The sequence below is a fragment of the Phlebotomus argentipes genome, unplaced genomic scaffold (assembly GCF_947086385.1).
Source record: "Phlebotomus argentipes unplaced genomic scaffold, Phlebotomus argentipes genome assembly scaffold_18, whole genome shotgun sequence".
NCBI classification, from domain to species: Eukaryota; Metazoa; Arthropoda; class Insecta; order Diptera; family Psychodidae; genus Phlebotomus; species Phlebotomus argentipes.
This window is the reverse complement of record NW_026776177.1, coordinates 1,646,621-1,671,428: the sequence shown is the minus strand read 5'-3', so window position 1 is coordinate 1,671,428 and position 24,808 is coordinate 1,646,621. Positions and strand designations below refer to the sequence as shown.

The window sequence follows — 24,808 nt, the reverse complement described above, 5'->3', positions numbered from 1 at the left end:
AGGCAAAAAGTGCAACTCTGAGCGAATGAGAGGAAATAGAGTGCTGGAAAAGAAGCGGAATATGAGACATCACCGGAGATTTTCCGGTGATAAAACACATATTACATTAATTACAATTTTAACGCAACATAAAATCCACTTGGTCGTGTTGCGAAAGAAGAATCTTTGAGTGCGTCAAGTGAAATATCCGAGAGTATTTTTTGAAAATCTCCTACCGTTAGACCAGAGACAAAGTCCGCGGCTTGAATTCCACCCCAGCCGAGCACTTTCTTCACGCTCTCTTAACTCTGGCCAACCGGCGAGAAGTGTAGCTCATAATTCTTGGCCACTGTGCGGGCGAGAGAGGAGGAATTTGAGTGAATTAATAGTTTTTGAACTGTGGCGTCTGCGAGTATCAACAATTATGGAGAGGAGAAAGAGGAGGAAAATGGTCAAATAAATTAATACAAGACACGAAAGTTCATTGAATGTCGAGCATTGACCATCGCGCAAACCACTCCTTGTGGACTCTCTGAACGCGGACGAGGAGAGGCAGAAGCGCCACACAACTTCTTGCACACACAATTGCGCCATGGAAGATGTGGAGCTGTTATCGGCCGGAGTGCCGTGTCGATTGGCCCGCGGGAATGGGCAAGAATGTGTGAGAGATTAAAAGCTCCAGCGGCGAGTGGATTAGGAGGCGAATGGCTGCAACATGCGCAAAGTCCCCCTCTTTTTCGGGCTCCAACTGTCCGCTGTTCCGATTGCGAGGATTATGTTGCGACACACAACATCATCCCCAGTGTTGCTTGTACAACATCCGAACGACAGCCCGCCGGCATTATTGTCCATCTCCATCGCCCGGGAAGCTCACGTGAGCAGACGTGAGCGAGAGAGAGAGAGCGAGACCTTTCGGCTGTCCAAACTTGTGCATGTTTCGCTGCTCATTCAATTGAAAAATTCAGTATGGCGTTGCGTTGAACGGTCATCGTGGGCTTTTTCTCGTGTCTCAACCCCTGGCCGAGAGCCGACAAAGGCCTTCCTTCGGCCACTTTGTCACTGCCCGCGGATCTCTGGGTCACAAATTAGACTCGCCTAGCGTACAAATCTTCAACAAACTGTACCCAAAATTAGCTTAGGACACCTGGAGTGCCAAAAATTCGATATTTCTTTCATTCTCTGAGACTACTTTGCTCTAAATCCTTATTTTAACCTCATTTAATCGTGAGTTTGGAACGTCTAGAAGACATTTACATCAAAGGGCGTCTTGATTTGGACTTGTGAACTTACTTTTTGTATGTTTTTAGCTACCGTTTAACGCCTTTGTTCCATTTCTTCCGCACAACTGCGGCTCAAATCCTGTTCACAGGCTTTTTCTAAAGCATAAAAACATGAACTGTGAACATTACAGCATTTTGCTCCTTATAAAGTATGATTTTGAGTCAATTTCTTATCATAATGTCCGGAAAATGAGTAATTTCTTACTGATGTATGATTAAAAAAAGGATTCTAATAACATTTACATATTCTCTAGCATTGAAACTTTCCATAATAGCGATTTTGCACCTTCCTGAACATCTGAAAAACAGATCTTGGAACGAATTGAAGCTGTTGATTAATTTATTCACTAATATAATTTTTTTCTGAGAACCCTTTTCGCCACTGTGAACGTGAACGTAAACGTCAGTGCTGTATTGTGCTTTGTGGTGAGGTTATAGAAAATTTATGGAGCTGGCAAAAGTTTTCACAAAATATCCTGTACGAATTATAGCGCTTGAATATTGCATTAGTAACAGCTCTTTCATTTCACAGACTTGTACTCTCCATGGCATAAAAGCTCAGGTGAAATGAACGTACAATATAGTCGTGATGGAAATGCACATGTGTGGCGTTTCGGAGGGGGTTGGAAAAAATCAATCGTTGTAGTGTCTAGTAAATGTCCAAATAAATCCCCCATTGTGAGTTGTGGTGTGCAGAGGCACCGAAAAAATCACCCTAAAACACGATAGAGAGAGAGCTTTCAGACGCTTCAATTGAATTTCAGTTTCCCGCCCCCGCCCTTTTTCACCATGCGGGGAAACTTTTCGCCACCACGTCATCCCGCGTGTATGAGATGTTGACGAGACAGTGAAAGCGTCAGTTGCTCACTTCCAACCCTCCCCGAAATCAGGGACTTTTCACGCGAAAATCGCGCCAGGGATTTCTGGGCGACAATGAACTCCCGGGCGTTTGACACAATCCCATGGCAAAAAGAGAGGGACAAGTGAGTGAATTATAAATCCGACGTCCAATTAGATAACGAGCTTCACCTGCTGTTTCGCTGATTTTTTCCACAACTTCTCCACCGCCACAATCTCTCGCCTACCCTCGAAAAAAAAACACCCACCCCTTCGCCGGGTGACATCGTCACGAAATCTCCTATTTCTGTCCCCTGTTGCCGCGTTTTTTGCCCCCATGACGCCCCCTTTTGGCCACTTCACCTCACCATTTGCGTATAAATATGTAATACACGAAGTGATTAAGGGGAAACAGAGGACTTTCACCAATTTCCACCGAATGAATGATTGCAGATGTAGATTAGCGACGTAGAACAATGGAAACTAGCTGTGGAAAGCTTAAAAAGTTCAACTAACTGAGGGGATATTAGTTCTTTTAATGGACATTCTCACTCATTTGGGTGAGAGAGTGTAATAAAATCCCAGATCCACCATCGCTTCAGCACTGTGCATTGTGCTTCTATTTGACCTTACAAGAGCTGTGTGTACTTTTTTAAAGCTGTTCTGAAAATGAATTCGAAACTCTATTAATAGAGGCCAATATTCAATAGAATATTACAGTGGATTTCATTTGTGGATGGAAACGCGTGATGAAAAGGAATTGTATAGCAAAATTAGGGAATGATTTCGTACAATTTTGCACCGATTTCGAACAATTAGCCAAATTGTTCCGCGAAATACCCTGAAATATTTAATAGTCAAGCACTCTGGGCCAATATTGGCTCCTCCTCTCAGTCCATTCATGTGCGGCGAAAAGCTCTGCGGCCTGATATCTCACCGCAGAGTGGACTTTTTGCAGGTACAGTGGCGAAAATATCGGCGAGAGTGGAGAGGAGAGGGTGCATTAAGGGTGGCACAGAGGCCAGCAATCGTGCAAGTGTGTGTCACCCCTGAAAAATATGTGGCCAAAGTCACCATCTGCTTCTCCATTAAATTGTGCAAGTTGTGTGAAGCTAATGGGGATGAAGCTGAGAGGAACACGCTTCCCTCCGGCGCCTCGGCGCTGAGTCGGAGGTGTAGTGCAGTGTGTTATTTTGTGTTATAACGCGCCGTATGATTTGGTTATATGGAAGTTCACTCGAACGGATTAATCGTCGTCATGGTGACTAAAGCAAGCCCTTGGCGGAGGAGCGAGTTAAGCACCTCGTTCAGCAACACTCGCAAACGCGATCACGTCTGCATCAGTGAACTCGCGCAAAATTTATCAAAATCATCCAGTTTCTCTCCCCCCTGCGCGCCAATAGAGGGGAACAGCCGGGGAATGGAGCGTTTTGTCACGACAGTGGGAGGCGTCAGAGTGAGAAAACAAGTGCGTGATCTTGTGAGATGTTGGGCGGATAGAAGGGGCGCCATAATTTATCGGGCGAAGAAGATCAGCGCAAAGGAGGGAGAAAAACTTTGACCTCTTCTTCTGTCAGACGGGAGCTTTTGCCTGCCAAAGCTCACCTCAAAGGGGGAGATAGTACAGTCAGAAGTGGTGTACAACTGAGCAGAAGTACTTGAGGAGTAAAAATTCTTCTTTTACTGACTAATCATTCAGATTCTCTGAAATTCCTTCGATTTTCACACAAAAACAAACGAAACAATATTTTTCTAGGTTATATAACGAACCAAGAACAGATTTAGTGAATAATTCGCATTATCCTTGGCTGAATTATGCATTTGCAAGCAATTAACAGTGCTTTTTTGGTCTTTTAATGCCAAGAAACACTGCAAATTGTGCTAAGACTGAACATAACCTCAAAAATAGTCAGTTGAACTTAGAAAATATGCATTTAAACAACTTTCTGGACAATTTCGACGCAGAATCAGCAATTTTAAGTTGATTGTCAAATCGTAAGAGATGATTTTGTGATCTAGAAACCTTCCGAACGGAATTTTGAACATCTCTTGGTGATATTTTGAGGTTATGGTCGAAAAAGATGTCCAAAAACAGCAGTTTTTAGTCGATTTTTATAGAAATATCGAATAGAATCTTTCAAGATTCATGATAATTTGTGAATTAATGTGGCAATAGACTGGAAATTTCATGTTCTGGAAGTGTTTGGAAGTGTTTTACAGATTTAAGGCATATTATCTCCCCCTTGGCTCACCCTAGAGAGAGAGAGAGAGAGAGAGAGAGACATTATGTACAATCCCTATATACCGTTTGTTATCTACAACACAGTGAAACGGCGGAGCAAAAGAGAAACTGAGGAAAATTCAATTCCTATCATGACCTGTTCTCGTGATATTGTTAAACTTTCCTACATTGAACTTTTCTCATATCGCTCTGCGCCTCACATTCAATCCTAGATAGGAGACAATTGCACCCCTTTTTTTGCTCCACATCATCCCTTATCTTGTGAGTGAATTTATTGGTGATTTTTCCAGCTACGGCGTGGACCTCAATGGCGCCCGCCGGAAGAATGCAACGAGAGAGACCACGAGCACCCTCAAGGCGTGGCTCAATGAGCACAAGAAGAACCCCTACCCCACCAAGGGCGAGAAGATCATGCTGGCGATCATCACGAAGATGACCCTCACGCAGGTGTCGACGTGGTTCGCCAACGCGCGGCGGCGGCTGAAGAAGGAGAACAAGATGACGTGGGAGCCGCGGAATCGCGTCGATGACGACGATGCCAATGTCGATGATGACGACAGGAAGAGTACCGATGGGAAAGACTTATTAGGTGAGTCGAATTGCCACTGTGTTCAATTAGGGACTCAATTTCGCACGAATGCACGCGTTTTAATGTCTTCATTCATATCTATAACATCCATTTTACAATAATGTGCATTAAAAATTATGTTTTTTCATATCGTAAAACTTAAAAGTGTTTCGTGTTTAGGAAGCTAACATATGTTTTAGCGTTCTAATAAATCTTAGGAGTTGAGCGCCAACAATTACACCAGTTTTAATAATTTACTCAAGATAACCTGGGCTATAAAACTGAGTGTACAGATGTAATTCAATGCGTCTTGCGCGGTTCGTGCAATTTTATTGACTTAATGCGCTGCGTTGATTATTTTATGACACTTTGTACATTTGTGACGATGCTCATGTTGTGCCATTCCACGGCAATTTCTCGGCTCTTTGCAGATTCTAAGGATTCAGGAACGGGCTCCAGTGAAGACGGCGACCGGCCGTCGAACCGCCTCGAGTTGCTGGACAGATCGGGCGCCGGCGACGGGCGCGACAGCGAGTGGTCCGAGTCGCGGCCGGGCAGCGGTCCCGGCTCGCCGGAGATCTTCGATCGCTCCAGCGTGAATCCCCACCTGCTGCACCCGGCCGCCATGCACTTCCGGCCGCCCACGAGCTCGCCGCCGGACGGCGGGCCGCCGCCCAGCGCCAGCACCAATCCCAGCGTGATCAGCAAGCCGCGGATCTGGTCGCTGGCCGACATGGCGAGCAAAGAGAGCAAAAACCACTCGCCCGAGCCTCCCCCGCCATCCGCCGCCAGTGCCGCCGCGGCGACGCTGTACGGCTGCGCCGCCGTGGGCAAGATAATGCCCCTGGCCGGCCGCATGCACATGCCGCACCCGTACGCGCGGCCCGAGATCTTCCGGCCGTTCTATGGGCCGGCGCATCTGGGCGGCGCGCCGCCGGACGTGGCGCTCATTGAGTCCTACCAGCGGACCTTCGGTGCTAGTCTCGCCCACAACGGCATCCCCATGAACCCCGCCCTCAGCTCCATGATCTCCAAGGCGGTCAGCGGCGGCCAGCCGCCCTTCGCGCCGCTCAGCCTCACCACCTCGTCGGCCAACACGGCGCCGCCGCCCGGCGTCTCGCCGTCCGCCTCCAGCACGTCCTCCGGCGACGCCACGACGGCCAAGCTGTCGCCCGGCGCCGCCAAGCCATGACCATTGGCCGGCGCCGCGGACTTCCTCAGCGACCAGCAAGTGCTCATCAGACCGTGAGTCCCAAACCACCCACTCGGAGACACCCCGACGCACCCACACAGAATTTTCGGACAATAAAGAATATGTGATTGAACAGAGCGGCCCGCGGGCCGCAAGACTAACCCATCAAGACGCGCAGAGGTATTTTTCAGCGGGCGTGCAGAAAACGCGACAAAGGAGTAAAAAAGTAAATCTTAGGAAATTGAGAAAATAAAAATCAGGGTATGAAATCCGGTGCATTCTTCATTTTAATATGCAAAAAGGCAGAAAAAAAAGAAACAACTGTGTGTTATACAACAAAAGCTTTCAAGAGAACGGTGAACTTGGGAGGATTGATCAAGTGTTTTCGCGTGTCTTGAACTCTCTTGGACAATTAATGCAGATTTCACTCTAAATTAAATAATATGGCAAACTAATTAAGAAGAATTATAAAAAAAGGGGGAAAATGAATAACCAAATCGGTGTTGCTGAAGTGATGAAACCAAATACCATTTTCTCTTCTTGCAAGACGGAGAGAGAGAGAGAGAGGGAGAGAACAAAACCTAAGGACGAAGCGAGTGTCTCAGTGACTGAGTGAAAGGCAGGGAACAGTGAGGACTGAGAATTGAGGGGTTGTAGGCTAAGTTGAGAGAAATTCCATGTAAGAATTTATCAAGTGACGAGTGTGAGTATTTATAGAGCAAAAAACTATACATAGTAAATGTATAAATTAATTACAATTTATAGGATGGAAAGAAGAAAAGAAGAAATGAAGTGAGCAAAAATAGTGTTAAATGTGATAATGGACTCATTGATTTTCACTCTGTAAGTAAAAACCCATTTAATAGTGAATTCGTCTTCGAACAAACCTGACTAATACTATATTTTATTTCGCTGTAAAAGTGTGTTTGAGAAAAGGAATCACTTTAACTATTTAGTCTCTCGAGATACAGAAAAGTACCGGAAAAGATTCACTAAAACTCTCGACAAAAAAAAAGAAAGGAAAAATCAACGAATTCTTATGTTATTTCAGCTTCAAATGATGTGAGTTTTTTTGGTATTGGAAAATGCTGGATTTTCGTGTTGGAGGTAAATTCAACTGGCGCTGAATTAACCAGCCGTAAATGCACACCCTTCCTCCACATATATATATATTTATCAATATCCTTTTATTCGGATGGATATAAAATGAATTTATTGTATCGTGCAAGCGACGAAGAAGACACCAAGAAATTCGTTGAAATTGTGACCAAATAAAAACCGATAATAAAATTTATACTATGGAATGCCGATGGAATACACAGGGTGAATCAGTCGGATAAATTCATTTGATGTGACATGAAAATCAACCGCAATATATAAAGAAAAACCTAAAACGGAGCACAAAAATGTATTCGAAAAGAAGAAAGAAAAAAAAGACATCATCATTTCATATTGTCATCGTGAAAATGTATACAGAGTTTCGGGTGTGGGTGGAAAAGAAGAAGGAGAAGAAAAAAAAGAGAAAATTGCTACTTTGTAAATTTAATGCAAAATATTCCAATAAATTTATGTAATTTGTTGTGTGAAAATGTTCAGTGAATGCCATTTTCCTGCCCACTTCCAAGGTCGCTGTCTTGCATCGTGAACACATTTAGCTGAGGGAAATTGGGACAGAACTTTCAAAGATTTTTTCTTTTTTTTTAAACTAATTGGTTTCGGAGTATTTATTTTGTCAAATACACAAAAACCATTTTCCATATGCGGCAGAACAATATATACATTTCTCTGTGCAGAGAACAGAGAGATGAAATACTCTATCTCGCGGTGGAAAAAGACATTATAAATTCACGAGAAGAATGTAGCGAAAACAGGTATAAAAAGAATGGAAATTGTGAATGGAGAGTGAGAGATGGTGGCAAAAAATGCAAAGAATAAATAACAGCAAAGGAGTTTGTACATAGTATCAATAAAATTAATTAAGAGAGACGTTAATTATAATGAGAAGAAGAAAAAAAATAATAAGAATATGGAATACAGTAACAGTTAATGAAAATGTACTAATGAAAATATTGTGTATAGATATTTACATAATTCTGTATAATTAAATATCATTTAGAAGGAGCGTAATGTTAAAGTCTAGTTGCAATAAAAAAAAAATATTAAAATATATGAAATGAGTAGATACAACAGCAAAAAAATCGAGAGATAAAAATTACTATGAATTCTGGGATATCATTTACAATTTCTTAAATACATTTCCATGTCTTCGACTAACAGCGTCTTCAGTCTCTCTCCTTCTCCGGCATCTCCACTCTCGCATCGTCTTCGCCCAGCATCTCAGGTTACTCAGGTGAGACGCGATGAACACAAAAGACCCGAGAATATGGTCAGCAAGGAGTTGCTGGACAAATTATTGTCTCATTTTCATTGAGAAGAGCGTGAGCCAATGGAATTGAACACACTTTTCGGCTTCCGACAAACGTTAATTGCAAGCTGTAAAAGAACTCCAACTCACTCCATTTTCACTCCTGAGCGCCCTTTCACGGGGCCTCAGTTTTTTCTTAAGAACACTTGGAGAACTATGAGGCGAATTTCATAGATAATGGGCAGAAAAGTTCTTAATTTTACAGCAGCTCCATAAAAGTCGTAAAAATTCCATTTGGAGTCACCTAAAAACTCCAAGCAGAAACCAATAATCAGGCTTTTTTTATACCTCTGTTCCTATTTCATCCCATTCTTGTTTACCTGAAGCGATGACGATGGCTCAGGAGGCAATATTGTTGCTGAATTTGAGATTAAAATCACGCTCTTTAATTCACATTCACACAATTGCTTCCATTAACGAAAGAAGAGACAGAAAAGTCGCTCAGAATCAATAGAAAAATCACTGAAAGCTGCTGATAAACCCCTTGGATTCTTTGATCAAGAAACATTTCAATGCGACAAGGTTTCTTTTTTCTCGTTCTCCTAAACACACAAACTTTAATTCCTTTATTATTCCTCTTTATTGCAGGTGATTGTTGAGGAAATTGACTGAAATGAGTGGAAATAAAACAGTGTTAATTGTACAAGCTGGCTTCACGGTGAAGCGCAAAGGAGGCGTCCTTCGTCTTTTGATCCTTTTCACGAGGCCAAGGACGCTCTTCTTCTTCTCATTCCGAACGACCCATTAGTGGAATGATTAAATCAATCAAATTTACAACTCTCGGCGCTCATCTTGTCGGTTTTCTGAGGAAAGTGAGATGATCCAAAAGGTATTTCCGCTGATTCTCAAGTTCACAGGCGCTGAAGTGTTGTTGTTCACATGGAAAGCGATCCTCAGCAGAAGTTCTCTTGGTCACCAGATGGTCAGAGATGACATCGAGTGCAAGCAGGAAGAATTGAATTGCATCCAAAATGCACTTCTTAACTGTTTACGTTTCCCCTTCTCTCGTTCGCGCTCTGGTGCTTAGCATAATAATCAAATATTATGTCGTGGAATTTGAGAATGCATTTATCAAGTGACTCGGTGAATCTTGGAGATATAAACATTTCATGTGATGACATTCTGAGAGAGAGAGAATTTCATTGTAGGAGAAAAAAGCGGGCTCGCGAGAGAGCCTCAAAAGAAGTCGCGGAGGATGCTGAGATCGGTATTCATCATAATCGTTGTCTTCAACAAACATATTACAAGAAAATACTACAACCAAATCTGAATAATATGAACATCTCCCCTGGTGATTTATAGAGATCACAGATTTTTTTCCCTCCAGCCTCCTTCGCGGTCATTTCGAGTCATTTCGAGTCATTTCGAGTGGAATATTTTACCATTTAGTTAAATGAATGAATAAGGGCAGTGCGTGTCAGCAGCGATTCATCAAATGCCAGCTTCCAGGCCGGCAAGAAAGGAAGAGGCACCAAAGAGGAGGATGACGGCACAGCCCCAACACGGTGCACTTCTTGGTGACTTAATGAAGATGTAAAATTATGAATGCATTATCAATCTGTCGGTTATTGAAAGGCCAACATAAATTTTTATGTGCGCGCTCTCCTGGCGGAACTTTGGCCGATTTGAGGGCGAAAGTATGGGTAGAAAACATGACGGAAAAATATGTTTCGCATGCAGCATTTCTCCTCTCGAGAGAGGCTCATTGGAAATTCATATGCGTGCCCCGAAGAGGGCAGTCAATAGACATAAATTTGGAAAATTATTGGTGAATAATGATGATGAACATGGGGAGACTTGTCAACAACACTGGGAATTCATCATCATCGAAAACATGAGGAGACGGTTTCACATAATCCGCTTTGGGGGCTCTTTTTCCGGACGCTGTTTCATCGCATTGTCATTGATTCTCACTAATCTCTCGAAAATTTGAGATTGTATTTCAAAAGGCAACAACACATGTGAGATCAGAGCTTGATAAAGTATAGTCACGACAGTTCAAATTAGTAGCGTCTTAACGAAGCTCTTGTTTGAATTTGAATAATTCCTAAATTTTCTTTATATTTCCCAATTTCTAATTCAATTTTTAAGACTTGCACAAGTTCCAGCGCAAGTGTTTCATATGACAATTTAGCACAAGTATAGCGCCAGCTCTAAGACTGTGATGTCTTAGAGTTTAAACGCTTCTTAATAAATAATTATCCATCACAAACCCCGCAAAATATTATTAATCGGAATACTTTTCGTTCTCAACACTCAAAAGACGGTTAATAAAAATATTCGATGTATTCTACCTTAAAGGGAAATGAAAATGCTTTAATTTTGGTATCACAAATGATTCGTTCATTCTTCACTTGAGCAATCCTCGGAAATTTGTCAAAAACTCTGTGTCCTTTTCTATACACTTGCGCCCAGACAAGAATCCTTTCTTGTAGTGAATCCGAGATGGTGTCATTAGGCAAAGTTGATCTCTTGATTTTTGATTTCTGGATTGATTCGTGGAATTCTGTGATTGACACAATTGGTGTGTGATTAGCAATTTAGAGAGAGAGAGAGGATGGAATGAATTGCCATTGATCCGCGGCCAAGTAGACTCTTACAAGAGCTTTAATTAGATGTAAATATCCAATCACAATGAGTGTACAAAAATCCCATCGTTTTTCCAACATGACGATCCACAAATACGGGAATTTTGTGAAGCAGCAGCTCCTCGACATTCAACAGAGGATCATTTCTTCTTGGACAGAGATAAATCTTCAAAAGACGCGGACGAGGAAAAAGAGTCGCAGTGTGTGTTGGAACAAAAAAAGGCGAGCGAGATGAATAAAAAGGCGCGCATTACAAATATATAGATTTTTTATTTATTTGTATTGTTGTCATGGAGTCTCTTCAACTATTTACCTCTTCCTCTCCTTTTCATCTTCTTATTATTGCTATATTGTAATGTATCATGTTGTTATGCTGGGGTCGGGTGGCCGGGAGAGAATTGAAGATTTGTACGTGGGCGCAAGAGCAATAATCACAAGAAGACGTAGATTATAAGTTGTGGCTGATGAATAACACTGTGGCTTCTTTTTCTCTCTCTCGCGCTCCTCGCGGGCCAAGACTTAATTCTTCAGCTCTTCAGTCCGGACAAATGTGCGCAAAGAGCAAGGAATTATCGTATGAAAGAGACGGTTGAGGCTGAAATGAATGATTTATTAAGTAGCAGCATTCCATTTATTAGAAATTTGTTTTGAGGCTTGAGCAACAGCTTAACAGATTTTCATCTCAATAGAAGGCTAGGAGATATTCAATGGAGGAAACACATTTTTTCCAACTTCTCTCATTTGATTTCACGTCTATTTTACAATATTCACCGTCACACGCTACAGAATTCCTTCCAGCTAACAGAAAAACAGAGAATGGGAGATGAATATGCTGGGCTTTTTAGCAATGAAGTCGAAATAATTCGAAGAATTTATTCACCAGAGGATTTCCCTTAAGCCACTCTTTGTGCAACTGACGCTTTCTTGCGTCCCGTGAAAGGATTGACGACAGACGACAGTCTCACGGAGAAATTCCACCATCAGCCCAATAATTCATCAGCCAATGAGTTGTTTGAGATTTTCGGTGTTTATGTCACATCTCTCACTTAATTATGTACTTCTAATGTACCGTAAAAAGCAAAATTGTGTCTTCGCGCCTGTTAGTTTCGAAGGCAAGTCAACAGATTCGTCTCCCATGGCGAAGACACGGAGTCTCCACTCACGATGGCATCTTAAGTGAAAATAAATAGTAAGATATCAATATTTTTCCCCCTTTTTCCCACAATCCCGAAAAACACCAGAAGGCAAAATTCCAACTTGCACTCGTCATTTGAGGTGTCTCAGCCCGGTAATCACGCGGAAAGTGTCACGTTTAATTTTAAAACAGCGCCCAGGATCGCCACGCGAGATCCCTGGGCTGAGGCGTGTTTAACACCCAGTGACTGACACGAGGAACAACCTCCGTGAGATGATTGATTTCCTTATTAACATTCCCGTGCCCTCGTCAGACCCCAAATCATCTTCACTCCCTCGGCATTTTGTGCTTAAGTGAATGCGAAGGATGAAAAGGTTAAACTGCCACATGATGGCTGGAAAAGGAAAGAGACACAGAGTTTAAATACCCCTTTTAGGAAGGACATTTCACGTTGAAATCAATCATTGATTTGCGTGAAAAACCCTGAAGAGTTACTCAAAAGAGGCGGAAATCCTGACTTCAAGACATTTTCCGTGGCTTTGCTAAAAGGCGTTGCAAGATTACAATTCATATTATTTACTAATAAACGTTTCAAAAGTTGCCGCCTGACGTAAAATCATATTTTTAGTCGTGTAAAGACATGATAAGCCAGAAAATTCGCATAAAATCCAAGAAAATAGACAAAAATGATATTTTTATGTAAATTATTACATATTTATTGAATTTTCCTGACGGTATATGCGCATTTCAATGCACCAGATTGAGGTTATGTGTTTCCGGTCATCTTCCCGGACAATCTGGCCAGCAGAACCCTTCAAGAATCCCATCAAAAACACACCTAATATCAGGAATAATCACAGATAAAGATGTCTTGTCACTGGAATTCCATATTTTGCCCTGTTGAACACATTCTTGCGTTGAAAATATCTCTTAGCAATCGCTGAAAACTCCTGGAAGTTTCTTCAGATTAATTTCGTAGGAACACGGAAAAAATGCGCTTCACTTCCACTGAAGGACATTTTCTAACTTTCCTCGTGAGGGAAAATAGCCAGAAAAACACTCTCAAAGAGCAAATCTCGTACTTTACGACTGCTCAAAAGTAGCCGCAATGAAATTCACACTTAATAAACCCAACTTTGCCTTGCAACGCCTTCTCGTTCGTATTTCCTTCGTACTTTACACTAGCGCTGCCGGACGGCCATCAATGTAATATACGAAATCAGTAAAGTTGCAACGAGCGGTTTGAGCCTCTTTTTCCAATCTAATTATTATAATTCGTGGTGATTTCATATCGCGGCAAACTACCTGATCGTCGAATAAGTGTTGGCAATTCTGCTTTACATTGAATTTGCATTATTGTGCAGTGAAGACAGTCGAGGAGTGATGGTATCTGCTGACCCCTGGGATGGAAGTTATTGAATGAATTTTCTCCTCTTGTGCGCGCGCGGACTTTTGGGGACTGAATTTTGAGAAGCGCATTCGCGCAAACCAAGTGACTTGGGCTTAAAGGAAAGGCGCACATACAATAATATCGTGCAATCCTTCGAGTCACGAAAAAGTTGCTTGTATCTTGACGACAAAACATTTTATTCGCCAAGAGGAGGGCTGACTTGGGTATAAAAAGAAAATCGTCAGCATTAAAATAAGACAATAAACAATAGAACAAGAATTACAAGTTAATAGTTTATCGTTTAAGGTCTTCTCTCTTTTTTTTCATCATCATCATACTCCTCTTGTATGTTGGAAGAGTGGCGTTTTTTTGCCTTCTCCTGCACTATTGTTGATTTCATTTATTGTGTCGTGAAGTCATTTGTGTGCCTGTGCGACTTAGTATTATTCAAAAATTCAACTTGACGAGAATAGCATAAAACTCCACACAATTAGCTTCTTGACGATGTCGAGGACAAATCGCTTGTTGAAATATTTATTCAACATCTTCTTAGCTCGCTCTCTCTCGCTCTGCCATAAAATATCCAGGCACGATTATCGTTTCCAATGTCCCCGGAATAAGTGTGAGCGGAAAGTGATCAAATTTCACCAGAAAATTTCCCCAAACTTGTCCTACAATGAAATTATCTAATATTCAGTCACATAATTCACTCTGTTTTCCCCACTTTCTTACGCTTCACTCCCAAATGAAAACATTTAGTCAGATGATTTCCTCCTCAATGAGGGAAAAAACACACTAAAATAAGGATGAAGAAGTCAACCGTAAGTGATATGAAAGCAGCGCTGTGTCTAAAATAGTGACGCAAATCGACGAGTGAATCGAAAGAAAAATATGTAAAATAAATTGCAATCAAACACAAAAAACACCTAAAATGTTTTTTTTAAACTTTTAATGAATATTTCTCATATCTTTCAAATTTTTTCACTTGAATTCTTTAAAGAAAAGTTCAAGTAAAGTATGAAAAGTTGGTTTTTTAGAACATGTTTTGATAAAATCGACTCAAAGACTAATAAATATTGACTTTGTAAAGTAATATTTTCAGATTTTCTATGAATTTTGCCATATCTTAGTGAAAAATTTCAATAAACATCAATAAAATTAACTAAAATATTTACAAAATAAATAATACAGAGCAATATTTACACTTTAACGGACGATTTGAAGACTTTTTGAGGGTTTTTAAGTAAATTTGGCAAATTTATCAGCTGTATTAACGATAAATTTTGATCTCGTTCTGCTGAGAAATTGCAATTTTGGCTTTTTATTTCAATTGATCACGAACGTCTTCGCTTTTCAGTCATCTGCGTCACTATTTCCTTATCACAGCTGCATTATTGTCTACATATGTTAGGAATTCCCTGCGACAAATTTCGCTGAATAAAAATCCAACGGCAGCAGATTTAATTTCCATCGGAAAAATAAACCATTCCGGTCATTTTTTCTCAACTCATTGTTTTTTATCGTCACAAGTGTGTGCCTCTGTCGATAGAATATTTTCCTGTGAATCCATTGAAATAAATCCATCAGCGAGATGAGTATGGAGATGCTGAAGATCAAAGAGTGTCTCCAGGAGGTGATCGATCATCGCTCACGAGTCACATTTACGTGTAATAATAAAGTGTGAATTAATTTTAATGCCGCCAAGATGATCCAACAACGAATCAAATATGTTTCTTTGATGAATCTGGCACAGCAGAAAAAATAAGAAGGTGGACAGACTCTTCTAATTACCTCGACACCGATTCTCTACGCGCGCACACATCTTTTGATGATGACTCTTTTTGCGGTTTGAAGCCATGGCAAAATTCCCTGATGGATTTATTGCTCCCAAATCAAGCATGAATGCGGCTTTTTGAGCACATGTTTATTATTAAAGCCACAGTCTCCGGGGATGTGAATTCCTCATGCCACTAATCCAACATAGCTTCACCGTCTCTCTCTCTCTCTCGCTCTACACCCACCGCCAGAATCCCAAAATGTTTCTGTTTTATTTAATTCAATGATACGGCAATCAAAATCACAGAGCAAGAAGGAGAACAAGAAGTGGATTACATGACTTAATCCTCACACACTCGCATGGATTTCAATTTTAACAAGCAATATTGAGACACTGGAATAATCGGGGTTGGAACTCTGGTGGGACACATGAGAGAGACACCATTAACAATTTCAACAGCGCGCCTCAGACTCGCGGGCTGATCGCACTGTGTCTTGGATTCACTTTTGGGAGAATCTATCAACTTTAATTATCGATTAAAATTCTTAAGTATCTCTCGGCGGTGAAAAGAGGTCGCCATAAAAATTTATTGGTCAGCATTAGAAATCACGCAGAGGGAAAAACAAACAGATTCGAAAACAATGTCCAACATACACTTTTCAGCCATAAAAATCAAACCGCATCATTGAACGCCGCGAATACTAAAATCAGAGACATTTATGTAAATTCATCCGATCTATCATTCACATCACTCAGAACTTGTTACGAGAACTCTTTACAAGCTTTATGCCTTCACTTCAAATGCCAGAGATAACATTTTTATGCCGCGGCGCGGAATTTTGCACAAGACGCGCGGTAATCAATTCAATGGTGTCCCCCCAAAAACACCAAACACGAGAGATTACTTTTAATACGCCAATTAAAATAACTTTTGATAAGTCACATGTGAATGAAGGCAAAGCATCTGTGGTTCTTTGTTGAAGCAATCGAAGACACTAAAGCATGGATGAATTTATTGGACAAGTAGCATTCAAATGCAAATTTTTATAACTATAGTCACATGGCGACATAGCTTTTGCTGATTTACAGTGTTTTAATGCTAAAGCCAAAAATATGTATTAGGATTTCCTTGTTTCGCTCTCTCATTATACCCAAAAAGCGAATTTCAATCAAAATGTATCGCATTCGGCGCTATCCAACCGGTTGCCACAATGCACGGCGTGTGAGATTTATGGCATCTCCTTAAGAAGTGCGCTTCCCCATCGGGAAAAGGCGTCGCACGAGAGTATATAGATAAGACAATGTCCAATATGCGAGACACACTCAATGGTGAGGCAATAATGTGGCAAAACAATATTCAACAAATTTATTTAGAGCCCCCAGAGCAGTTCAACCTCCCCCGAAATGGGGTTTGTGTCTTCTGAATCTCACCCGACAAGGGCGAATGAATGGAAATTTTCACCCGAGAAGACAAGGAGTTTTCCCGCCTCATGATGGAGGACAAGGGAGAGAATGTGTGTAAATTAAGCTCTTATGTTCTTGTATACTAATTAACAACAATAACAATGACTTAATCCCCTCTATTCGCCCCATGTGTTTGGCCTCCTCAAATATGACACCCAAAGACTCCGAGGGAAGGCGCCTTGCGACGCTCCAAATTATCATTTGTAGCGATCACGTGCGGGGGTGGGCGAGGGTGATCGCTCTTTTGTGAAATTGCCTGTCGACTCCCTGTCTTTGTGCCGCACATTTTCAAAGGATTCTGCAAATAACCCCCTAAAAATTTGCATACCACATGAGACAAGAGCCAACTATAGAGCTTTAGAGGAATTTGTGTAAGCTTTTTTCCAACCACTTCTCATATCAGATACGTTGTCATCAAATCTAAGGATTGGTGACTTTTCCATTCCGAATTAATCACTTTTCAAGAGGCGAATCAAAGAGGCGATTTTTGGACGATCTTAATGGTCTAAATCAAATATTTAAATATCAATTTGTACTTTGTATGTAAAAATCCAAAAATTCAAAAATTGAACAACAATAATTATTGACAAAATGATTGTTTACCAGATACAATTGCAAAAAAAACAAAAATCGAATATTTTCATCATTATCACTACATTATCGCTAGAGGGCAGCAATGTTGGCGTGGGGGACGCTAATAATATCGCATTATTCGCATAATTTTCTACTTCTTTTCACGTATTCTCACATTTTGTGATTTCCTAGTGTGATCCTGGCCAGGAGAGATGGAAACTTGAACTAAGAAACTTGATTAAGTTTGAAAGGCATGTTGAAGTTTCGCTTTATTTTCCGAAAGACAAATTTGGCAGTTAAAGTTATTCTGGATTTAAATACAATCAAATAATTATTTTTTACGTTAAATATGCAGAAAATATTTCAATTTACCTGTTTTATAAATTTTATTTCCGTCTGAATTTAAATAAAAATCATGGAAAATCATAAAATGATTGAATAATCACAAAATTAATGGCCTGAAATCGCGAGTGATTTTCCCTTTATCACTTTTGCTCCATATATTGAGCCTATAATATCACTTGGGTGTGCTGAAAGTGAGTGCGAAATATAAGATTCATGTGTCCTGAGCACTTTTTCGCTGTTATCATGCAAAAATTCCACAAGCTACAATTACATCTCGCGTAACAAGTGAACACAGTAACACGATTAGGCGCATTCAGAGGCTAGTCCGGTGCGCAAATTTGCATAAAGCAGCGCTTTTCAGTGCGCTGTTGACACTGGCGATGGACTGCGGAGTGCAGTGGGTGGCATTGGGCAGAAGAAATTGAATAGTATATGGCTGTGCGGAATGAAGTTTTCCTCCTCATGGCGATGAGAAGTGTGGCATAAACGGTTTGTTTGTTGTCGATAAGAAAATGAATTCATTGGGTGGCTTCTTGTGTACTATTTCACACCGCCATGGCATCTGGCCAGAGTCTGGACGTCAGCAGATTTGGCGTCACTCCCTCTGGACTCAATTTGCCGCCTCCGCGTCTCATTCTCTGCTCGCTCACCATCGTCGGATTCTGGGCACGGTGGGAACGACAGATAACAATTGTCCACCGGCCACAGAGGGACAAGTCGCTCTGCGGATACAAGAGACTTCGCGGCATTCTCTGCACTCTCCCGCCACTTCTCAACCACGATACGCCTCATTCAAGATGGTATTCAATTTCAAATTTGTTGTCAACCATAAGTTTATTGTGTCGATGTTTATTATGTTTAAGTTGGACTCTTCGTTGGTGGTTCGCATTGTGGCCTCTCTTTGTACGCGAGATGTATTTTCTCTCCTCTCCGCCGTCCTTCCATCTCCATTCAACGCAGCTACAGAGTGGCGAAGAAGATAGCCAGCGGATTTTATAGATTCCAATTTCAAAGATTATGTCGCTGGTGAAATGACACACCCAATATTGGCGAAAACTCCTGACTAATCACTGATCTTTTTGCTGGAATCACAGAAATTGATCCATTAATTGAGAGAAAATGCAACTCTGGACATCAGTTGATGCTCGTTGAATTATTTCTCCGCACAGCATTTTTCTCTCGGCATCTCTCTATTTTCCACCGAAGCCGCGTGCTTGAAGAATGGAAATCCAATTCAAGAAGCACAAATGGTGTTGTGATTCTGTGTGTGGGCGCGCGAAATATCACCTCGGACATCTTATATTTGAGATTACAATTGCAACTCTATATAAACATCCGCTTGGAATTGCTAAAATAAACCAATTCAACGTCGTGTCGATAAGCGACCACCACAGCGAAATTTTCCTTGCTCAGCTCCAACAATATTTTTCCACCATCTGGCCAGAAGTTGCAGAATTGTTTATTTTTGCACTTCTCTTGCTTAATAACTCTGTTTGACTCTTTTGGCAGATTTATTTTCGCTGCGCAAAGTGAGCTTCAAAGAAAAAAAACATCCCAGACCGGATGATATCTCAATAATTAATCTAATGAATTAATTAATTGGCGATGAGAGATTTCGACATCTCGCGCCTCTCCTCGTGACCAATTGTCAAACCCTAAAAATATTTTCACCTTTCTGCCGTGCCACCTTTTGATCTCGCGGGACAGTCGAGCTCTCGTTTTCCTTTTTTCTTTTTTTCCTTGTGTGGCACATCTTCCTCCGGTGTCTTTTATGCCTCGATGTGCCAACACAGCGAAACATTATTCAGTGTCAGTCATATAGAAGTAATTGCTTCTGACAAAGTGTTTTTGAATTCAAATTCACTTTAAATGTGAATAAATTGTAAAGCCGACGACGAATATTCATTCCTCCGCCATTCATTTTCATCCTCTCTAGATCTCAGTACCTCTTTCTCACCTTGCCTCACATCAGTTGCACTTTGGATTAGCGTTTTATGAGTCGCTCCAAAGTACTGTACATGTTCTGAATTTCCACCTTTTCCCTCACTCAATCACCGTGATTACCTGAGACTCCCTCATTCTTCACGTGGATTTTATCGATGTCTTTTGAGAGTATTTCTGAAGCGCGGCATCGTCAGACTGAGGAGATAAATTCCTCAACAACAACAGTGGCGATATGTAATTGAGAGCCCAACTTCTCCAATGACAAGGAAATGCCTAATCCCTCACTATTTCGGACTGCACTTAGAGATGAATTGTGTCATGTTCACATGTCAGTGAATTTTATGATCTAGAAAACACTGTTAAATGAGGAAAATCAGGTGATAAAAAAGTGGGTTGAACGTTTTTTGGAAAATCTGTAAATCATCAGAGAATTAATTGATATTTATGACTAAATTGTGGCATAATAAATTGCACGTCGAGCCAGAGAGTGATATCTCAACTCTGGCGGGCTTAATTCTTGCTTAATTAGCAGAAAACAGTGCTTAAACAGTCTCAAGTGCTTGGGGAATCTTATCTGTGTGTGTTTATCTGGCGGAGGCCTAAAATTCTCCACAATTGAAATTCCTCTGGGAAATGCAGAAAAGTAATAATTGAGGTAGAATGTGAAAAATTTGGAAAATTTCAACGCAACCGGAGACTTATTTGCATGAATTACACGCGTCACAATTCTCTAATTGTTATTTCGGTGGATTTCATTCAATTTTTATTCCCAAAAGATGTTTACATAAGATTGATGTGGAGAATTTTAATAAGGCACCGCGCGCCACAATCGAAGGAGAGAAAAAAGGGAAATAATGAAAGTCCACGGATTCACTGACGGCATTCCGAAGTGAAAGAGGAAGTTGGTCAATCAGAAAATATGAGAGATTTTTTCGTTCACATGAAATTTATTCTGCACCGACAAGTCAATTATTAAAATATCCGTCTGGAGAGGAAAAATTGGTGCTTCACAACTCTCGCCCAAGGGGGAGATAATACAGTCAGAAGTGGTGTACAACTGAGAAGGAGGACTTAAGAAGTGGAAGTGTTGAAAAGCCTGCAATATTCCTTTTTTGAGTGCTTCTTTTACTACCAAATCATCCAGATTGTTTGGATTTCTTTTGAATTGCGCAAAGAACTATTAATTTTCTAGGTTATGTAACAAATCACGGACAAATTTAGTGAATTTTTCGCACTCCAGCACATCAATTCTTATGCTAAAGTCGCCAAAATTGCTAATTATTGGCATAATCAAGCATTTTCATATGATAAACACCGCAAATTTGTGTTGAAGTTAAACATAACCTCAAAAAAAGTATTTTTAGACCGCTTTCTGCACGATTTTGACTGTGAATCAGAGGTTTTGAGTTTATTAGCAGCTTATTAAAGATGATTAGATCACCGAGAAAGCTTCTAATTTGAGTCTTTTAAGGTTCCTTAGTGATATTTTGAGGTTATGGTTAGACGAGATGCTCAAAACGGCGATTTTAAGTGCATTTTTACAGAAATATCGCATGAAACCTTAAGATATTGATTATAATTTGCGAATTATTGTGGAAACTGTCTCGAAATCTCAAGTGGTGTACAGATTGAGAGCATATTATCTCTCCCTTGACCCCACCAGAGAAATTTTCTTTCTCTCTCCGCCTCTTAGAAGGTGATCTTCATGTGAGATTTCTGCACGTGAATGCACACAAGAGGAAGAGGATGGGATAAAAATGATGATAAATAGATGATTCTCCATTATAAACACAGTGCGGAGTTTAAAGAGTGACCCAATAAAGTTAAAAGAAATCTGTTTCTCACTTTTTCGCCCTCTCATGCCCATCATCCCATTGTTCCTCCGCGGAGACCCATCATTTCACATCAGTCACCCCGGCGATCAGATAAAACACTGAGCGTTTTACGATGAAATGTTGTCCATCACATAATAAACTATAAAAACTGACATTTATTTCATTGTTTCCTCAACACACTTGATGGGCTGACCAGTTAATTTAATAATAGATTAAATACACACGCCGCCCCGCCAGACGACCGCCACTGATACTTCTCCGCGGTAAACGATCATAATCGCACAACTTCTGCTCATCATTCCTTCCTTGGTTGGGATATTTGCACGTCAGAGAAATGCAGTCAAGCCACCGGAAATCATTTTGGCAGATTTGCGTGAATCAGCGTCGGAGTGAGAAACCCATTCGTCATACATATTCATCAACATTTTGATTAGATGCTTCTTCATTTTACTACTCGTCTTCATTTCTCGCTTTTTTCACCCGCTCTCGAATGGGATGTATTTCCAGCTGGGATATCTTTAAGTGCATTTTAATTTTACCATTGATATGCCTCAGCGAAGGTCAGTCGAACAGGTGGTGCTTATTAAAGTGTTGGATTATGTCTTTTTCTTCTCTCCAGGGGAATTAAAATGCAGAAATATGAAAAAGCTGTTCACCAAAATGTATTCTCATTATTTGCTTGTCTTCTTGAGTGTATTTAATACAAACAATTAAGTAAATGGAACCCCTTTGATTTTGATGTCTAATTCAATCACCACTGTTTGCAATTGATTCCTGGTGATCTTGCAGAGTGAAACATGCATAAAATTGCATGTTCTCAACATGCAAATCTATTAACAATTGCAATGGCCAATTAATGAAGAACATACAAGACAACCCACCTCATTTCCCCCAGCATATCTACATTAGGAGAGACTGAAGGAGTGCTTCAGTTGGGAGACACAATATTCATTGCATCAATGCCGGATGCGAAATTGAAGTTTTCCACCCACTTTTCCCCAACCCAAGCACCAATAAAAAGATATAAAAGAGATTTAAGATTTTGTTCTGCGCCTTGTTTGATTTGGATATTTATGAGTGACACACGTGTTGTGAATTGGCTTTTGAAACTCTCACAAGCAGCTCGGAAAAGGGTGGGTTTTTCCCTCGAAGCACATTTCCTCCTATTGGCGAACACATTTCCCTTTTTCATTTAATAAATTTTCAATAATTTCCCACTAAAAATATAAACCATCTTCCATTGACACTTTCTGAACCCCTTTTTCGTGTGTCTCTTCTCGGCGGGGGGTGGGGAGGCAGGCGCAGATTGGGAGGGTGGATTTCTGTCTTTGAACGCGAAACAGATCGAAAAATTGTCAGAAACTTCCTTCCGACATGCGGTTCTTCTGCCCAAAATCCTAATTCCGACTCCCATCGAGGGTGTGTTTTCCCATTCAATTTCCATTCATTTGGGATTTGATTGTGGCTTTTTTGCGCCTCCGAAATTTCACACTTGAGAAATTCTTCGGAGAACTTCTGTTTTCTTTCACAAGGGAGAGTCGCCCCTCATTAATAAATCAACCTAACAAACAATAGGGTTCGCAGCATCTTCCCATTGGGCCTGGATTTCCGTGTGAAACCCACCGAAAAGCCATTTGGATTAGGAGTATATTTTTTAGCGGATATTTATTGGGTGTTATTGTTGTCTTAAGCAAACGCAACACCTGACGAAGGAACTCGCGAGGCTGCACCAAAATCTGCGATCAAATGCGCGCTAAAAGGTCTTTTGGGAGCATGTCGTGCAGAATTCCTGACATACTTTCAGTTAATCTCCCAGAGAGAGATTGGTAACTAGACAAAGAATGGTTCTTCATTTGTGTGGTTCTTCGTTGGTGGGAAAATTGTTTGAGAGCATCAGAAAAGTTGGTGGGTTTTTGCTCGCATTTGATCAGGTCGCTGTTCGATGGCAGTGATCGATTGTCGCCACCAAGAGTGGCAAAAGTGTGTATTTTTATTCAATTCCATCCATCCCATGGGACAATCTCCCTATCCGCCTTGGCGGCGCGAGAAGAGAGGAGAAGTAAAAAAAAAATCACCCAAGAAGAAACGGAAATAATAAGCCATAAAAACATGCCGCTTCGGACCCGTAGAGACAACATGCTTAAGAGTGTTGTATTTCTTCTATAATTTCCTAACAGCATTAGTAATACAACGGCATACTTTGGGCCGTGGCTATCAATTAAAATAAATCTGAGTATGTTTCAACACCAACGAATTCTCCCTCAGCCGAGAAGCTCTTCCACCTCACGCCCGTATTTCCTCTCTCTCTCTCCCTCCTTTTCCACCTTTCTCACTCCGCCGGTAATGAATGAGTGTGTGCCAAAAATATTTACGACAGTCCCCAATGCCACTCTCAACTGCTCCTACTTTGTCTTCTTGCACCTTAATCCTCTTCCCTGGATCTCTTTCTCTAGATTTTTGGGCAGAATCAACGTCAAAGAAATAAATTAATTTTAATTGGATAGATATGAGTAGCTCTTCCACCCACTCGCAGACTCTTGTTAGTCACCGATCTTCAATCTCTCCTCCTTGCTTTGCTTCATTTTCACCTCCACGCCAAATGGGGCTGCCAAGTGCAATTTCCGGGCGCGCGCTGAGCAGAAGACAGCCGAAAAATCACCTCAATTGCACACTTTTCACGATAATTTCGACAATTTCCCAAATTTATCCAATTAAAAAAGGTTAAAACCTGTCGATCAGTACAAAAATTTGTTTGGTTAGTAAATAATTCAATTTTTCAGTTTTTGATGAATAAATTTTGTCAATATTTTGTTGTTTGATTAGTAAAAATTGCACTTTGGTCAGTATTTTTGCTGGTTTGGCCAGTAATTCAGAAGAGTTGCTGACCAAACCGTAATTATACTGACCAAACTGTAATTTAATTGACAATTTTTCTTACTGACCAAACTATTTTTTACTGAACGAACTGTAAAAATACTATTTTTACGACAATTTTTACTAAATAAACTATTTTTTATTGACTAAACTGATATTTTAAACTGACCAAAACTAATTTTTACTGACCAAATTGATATTTTTACTGAGAAAACTGATATTTTACTGATCAAATTGATTTTTTTACCGACCAAACTGATTTTTAACTGATGGCCAATTTACAGCAGACCAAAGAAAACCCTTTGGCACAAAAGTAATTCGAAAAATTGCTGTCTTTCGCGCATTTGTCCGCCCTTAGAA

The 24,808-nt window shown here is 40.6% G+C and overlaps 1 protein-coding gene across 1 annotated transcript in view; it reads left to right on the top strand.

Moving 5' to 3' along the window:
• The window catches only part of LOC132261032 (homeobox protein araucan), a 34,480-nt gene extending 26,217 nt beyond the window's left edge, over window positions 1–8,263 (top strand). The window contains exons 4-5 of the mRNA XM_059759530.1: window positions 4,629–4,927; window positions 5,338–8,263. Coding sequence (XP_059615513.1) covers window positions 4,629–4,927; window positions 5,338–6,098 — 1,060 coding nt within the window. The 3' untranslated portion in view covers window positions 6,099–8,263. The remainder of the gene's footprint in view (window positions 1–4,628; window positions 4,928–5,337) is intronic.
• The last annotated feature ends 16,545 nt before the right edge of the window (window positions 8,264–24,808 follow it).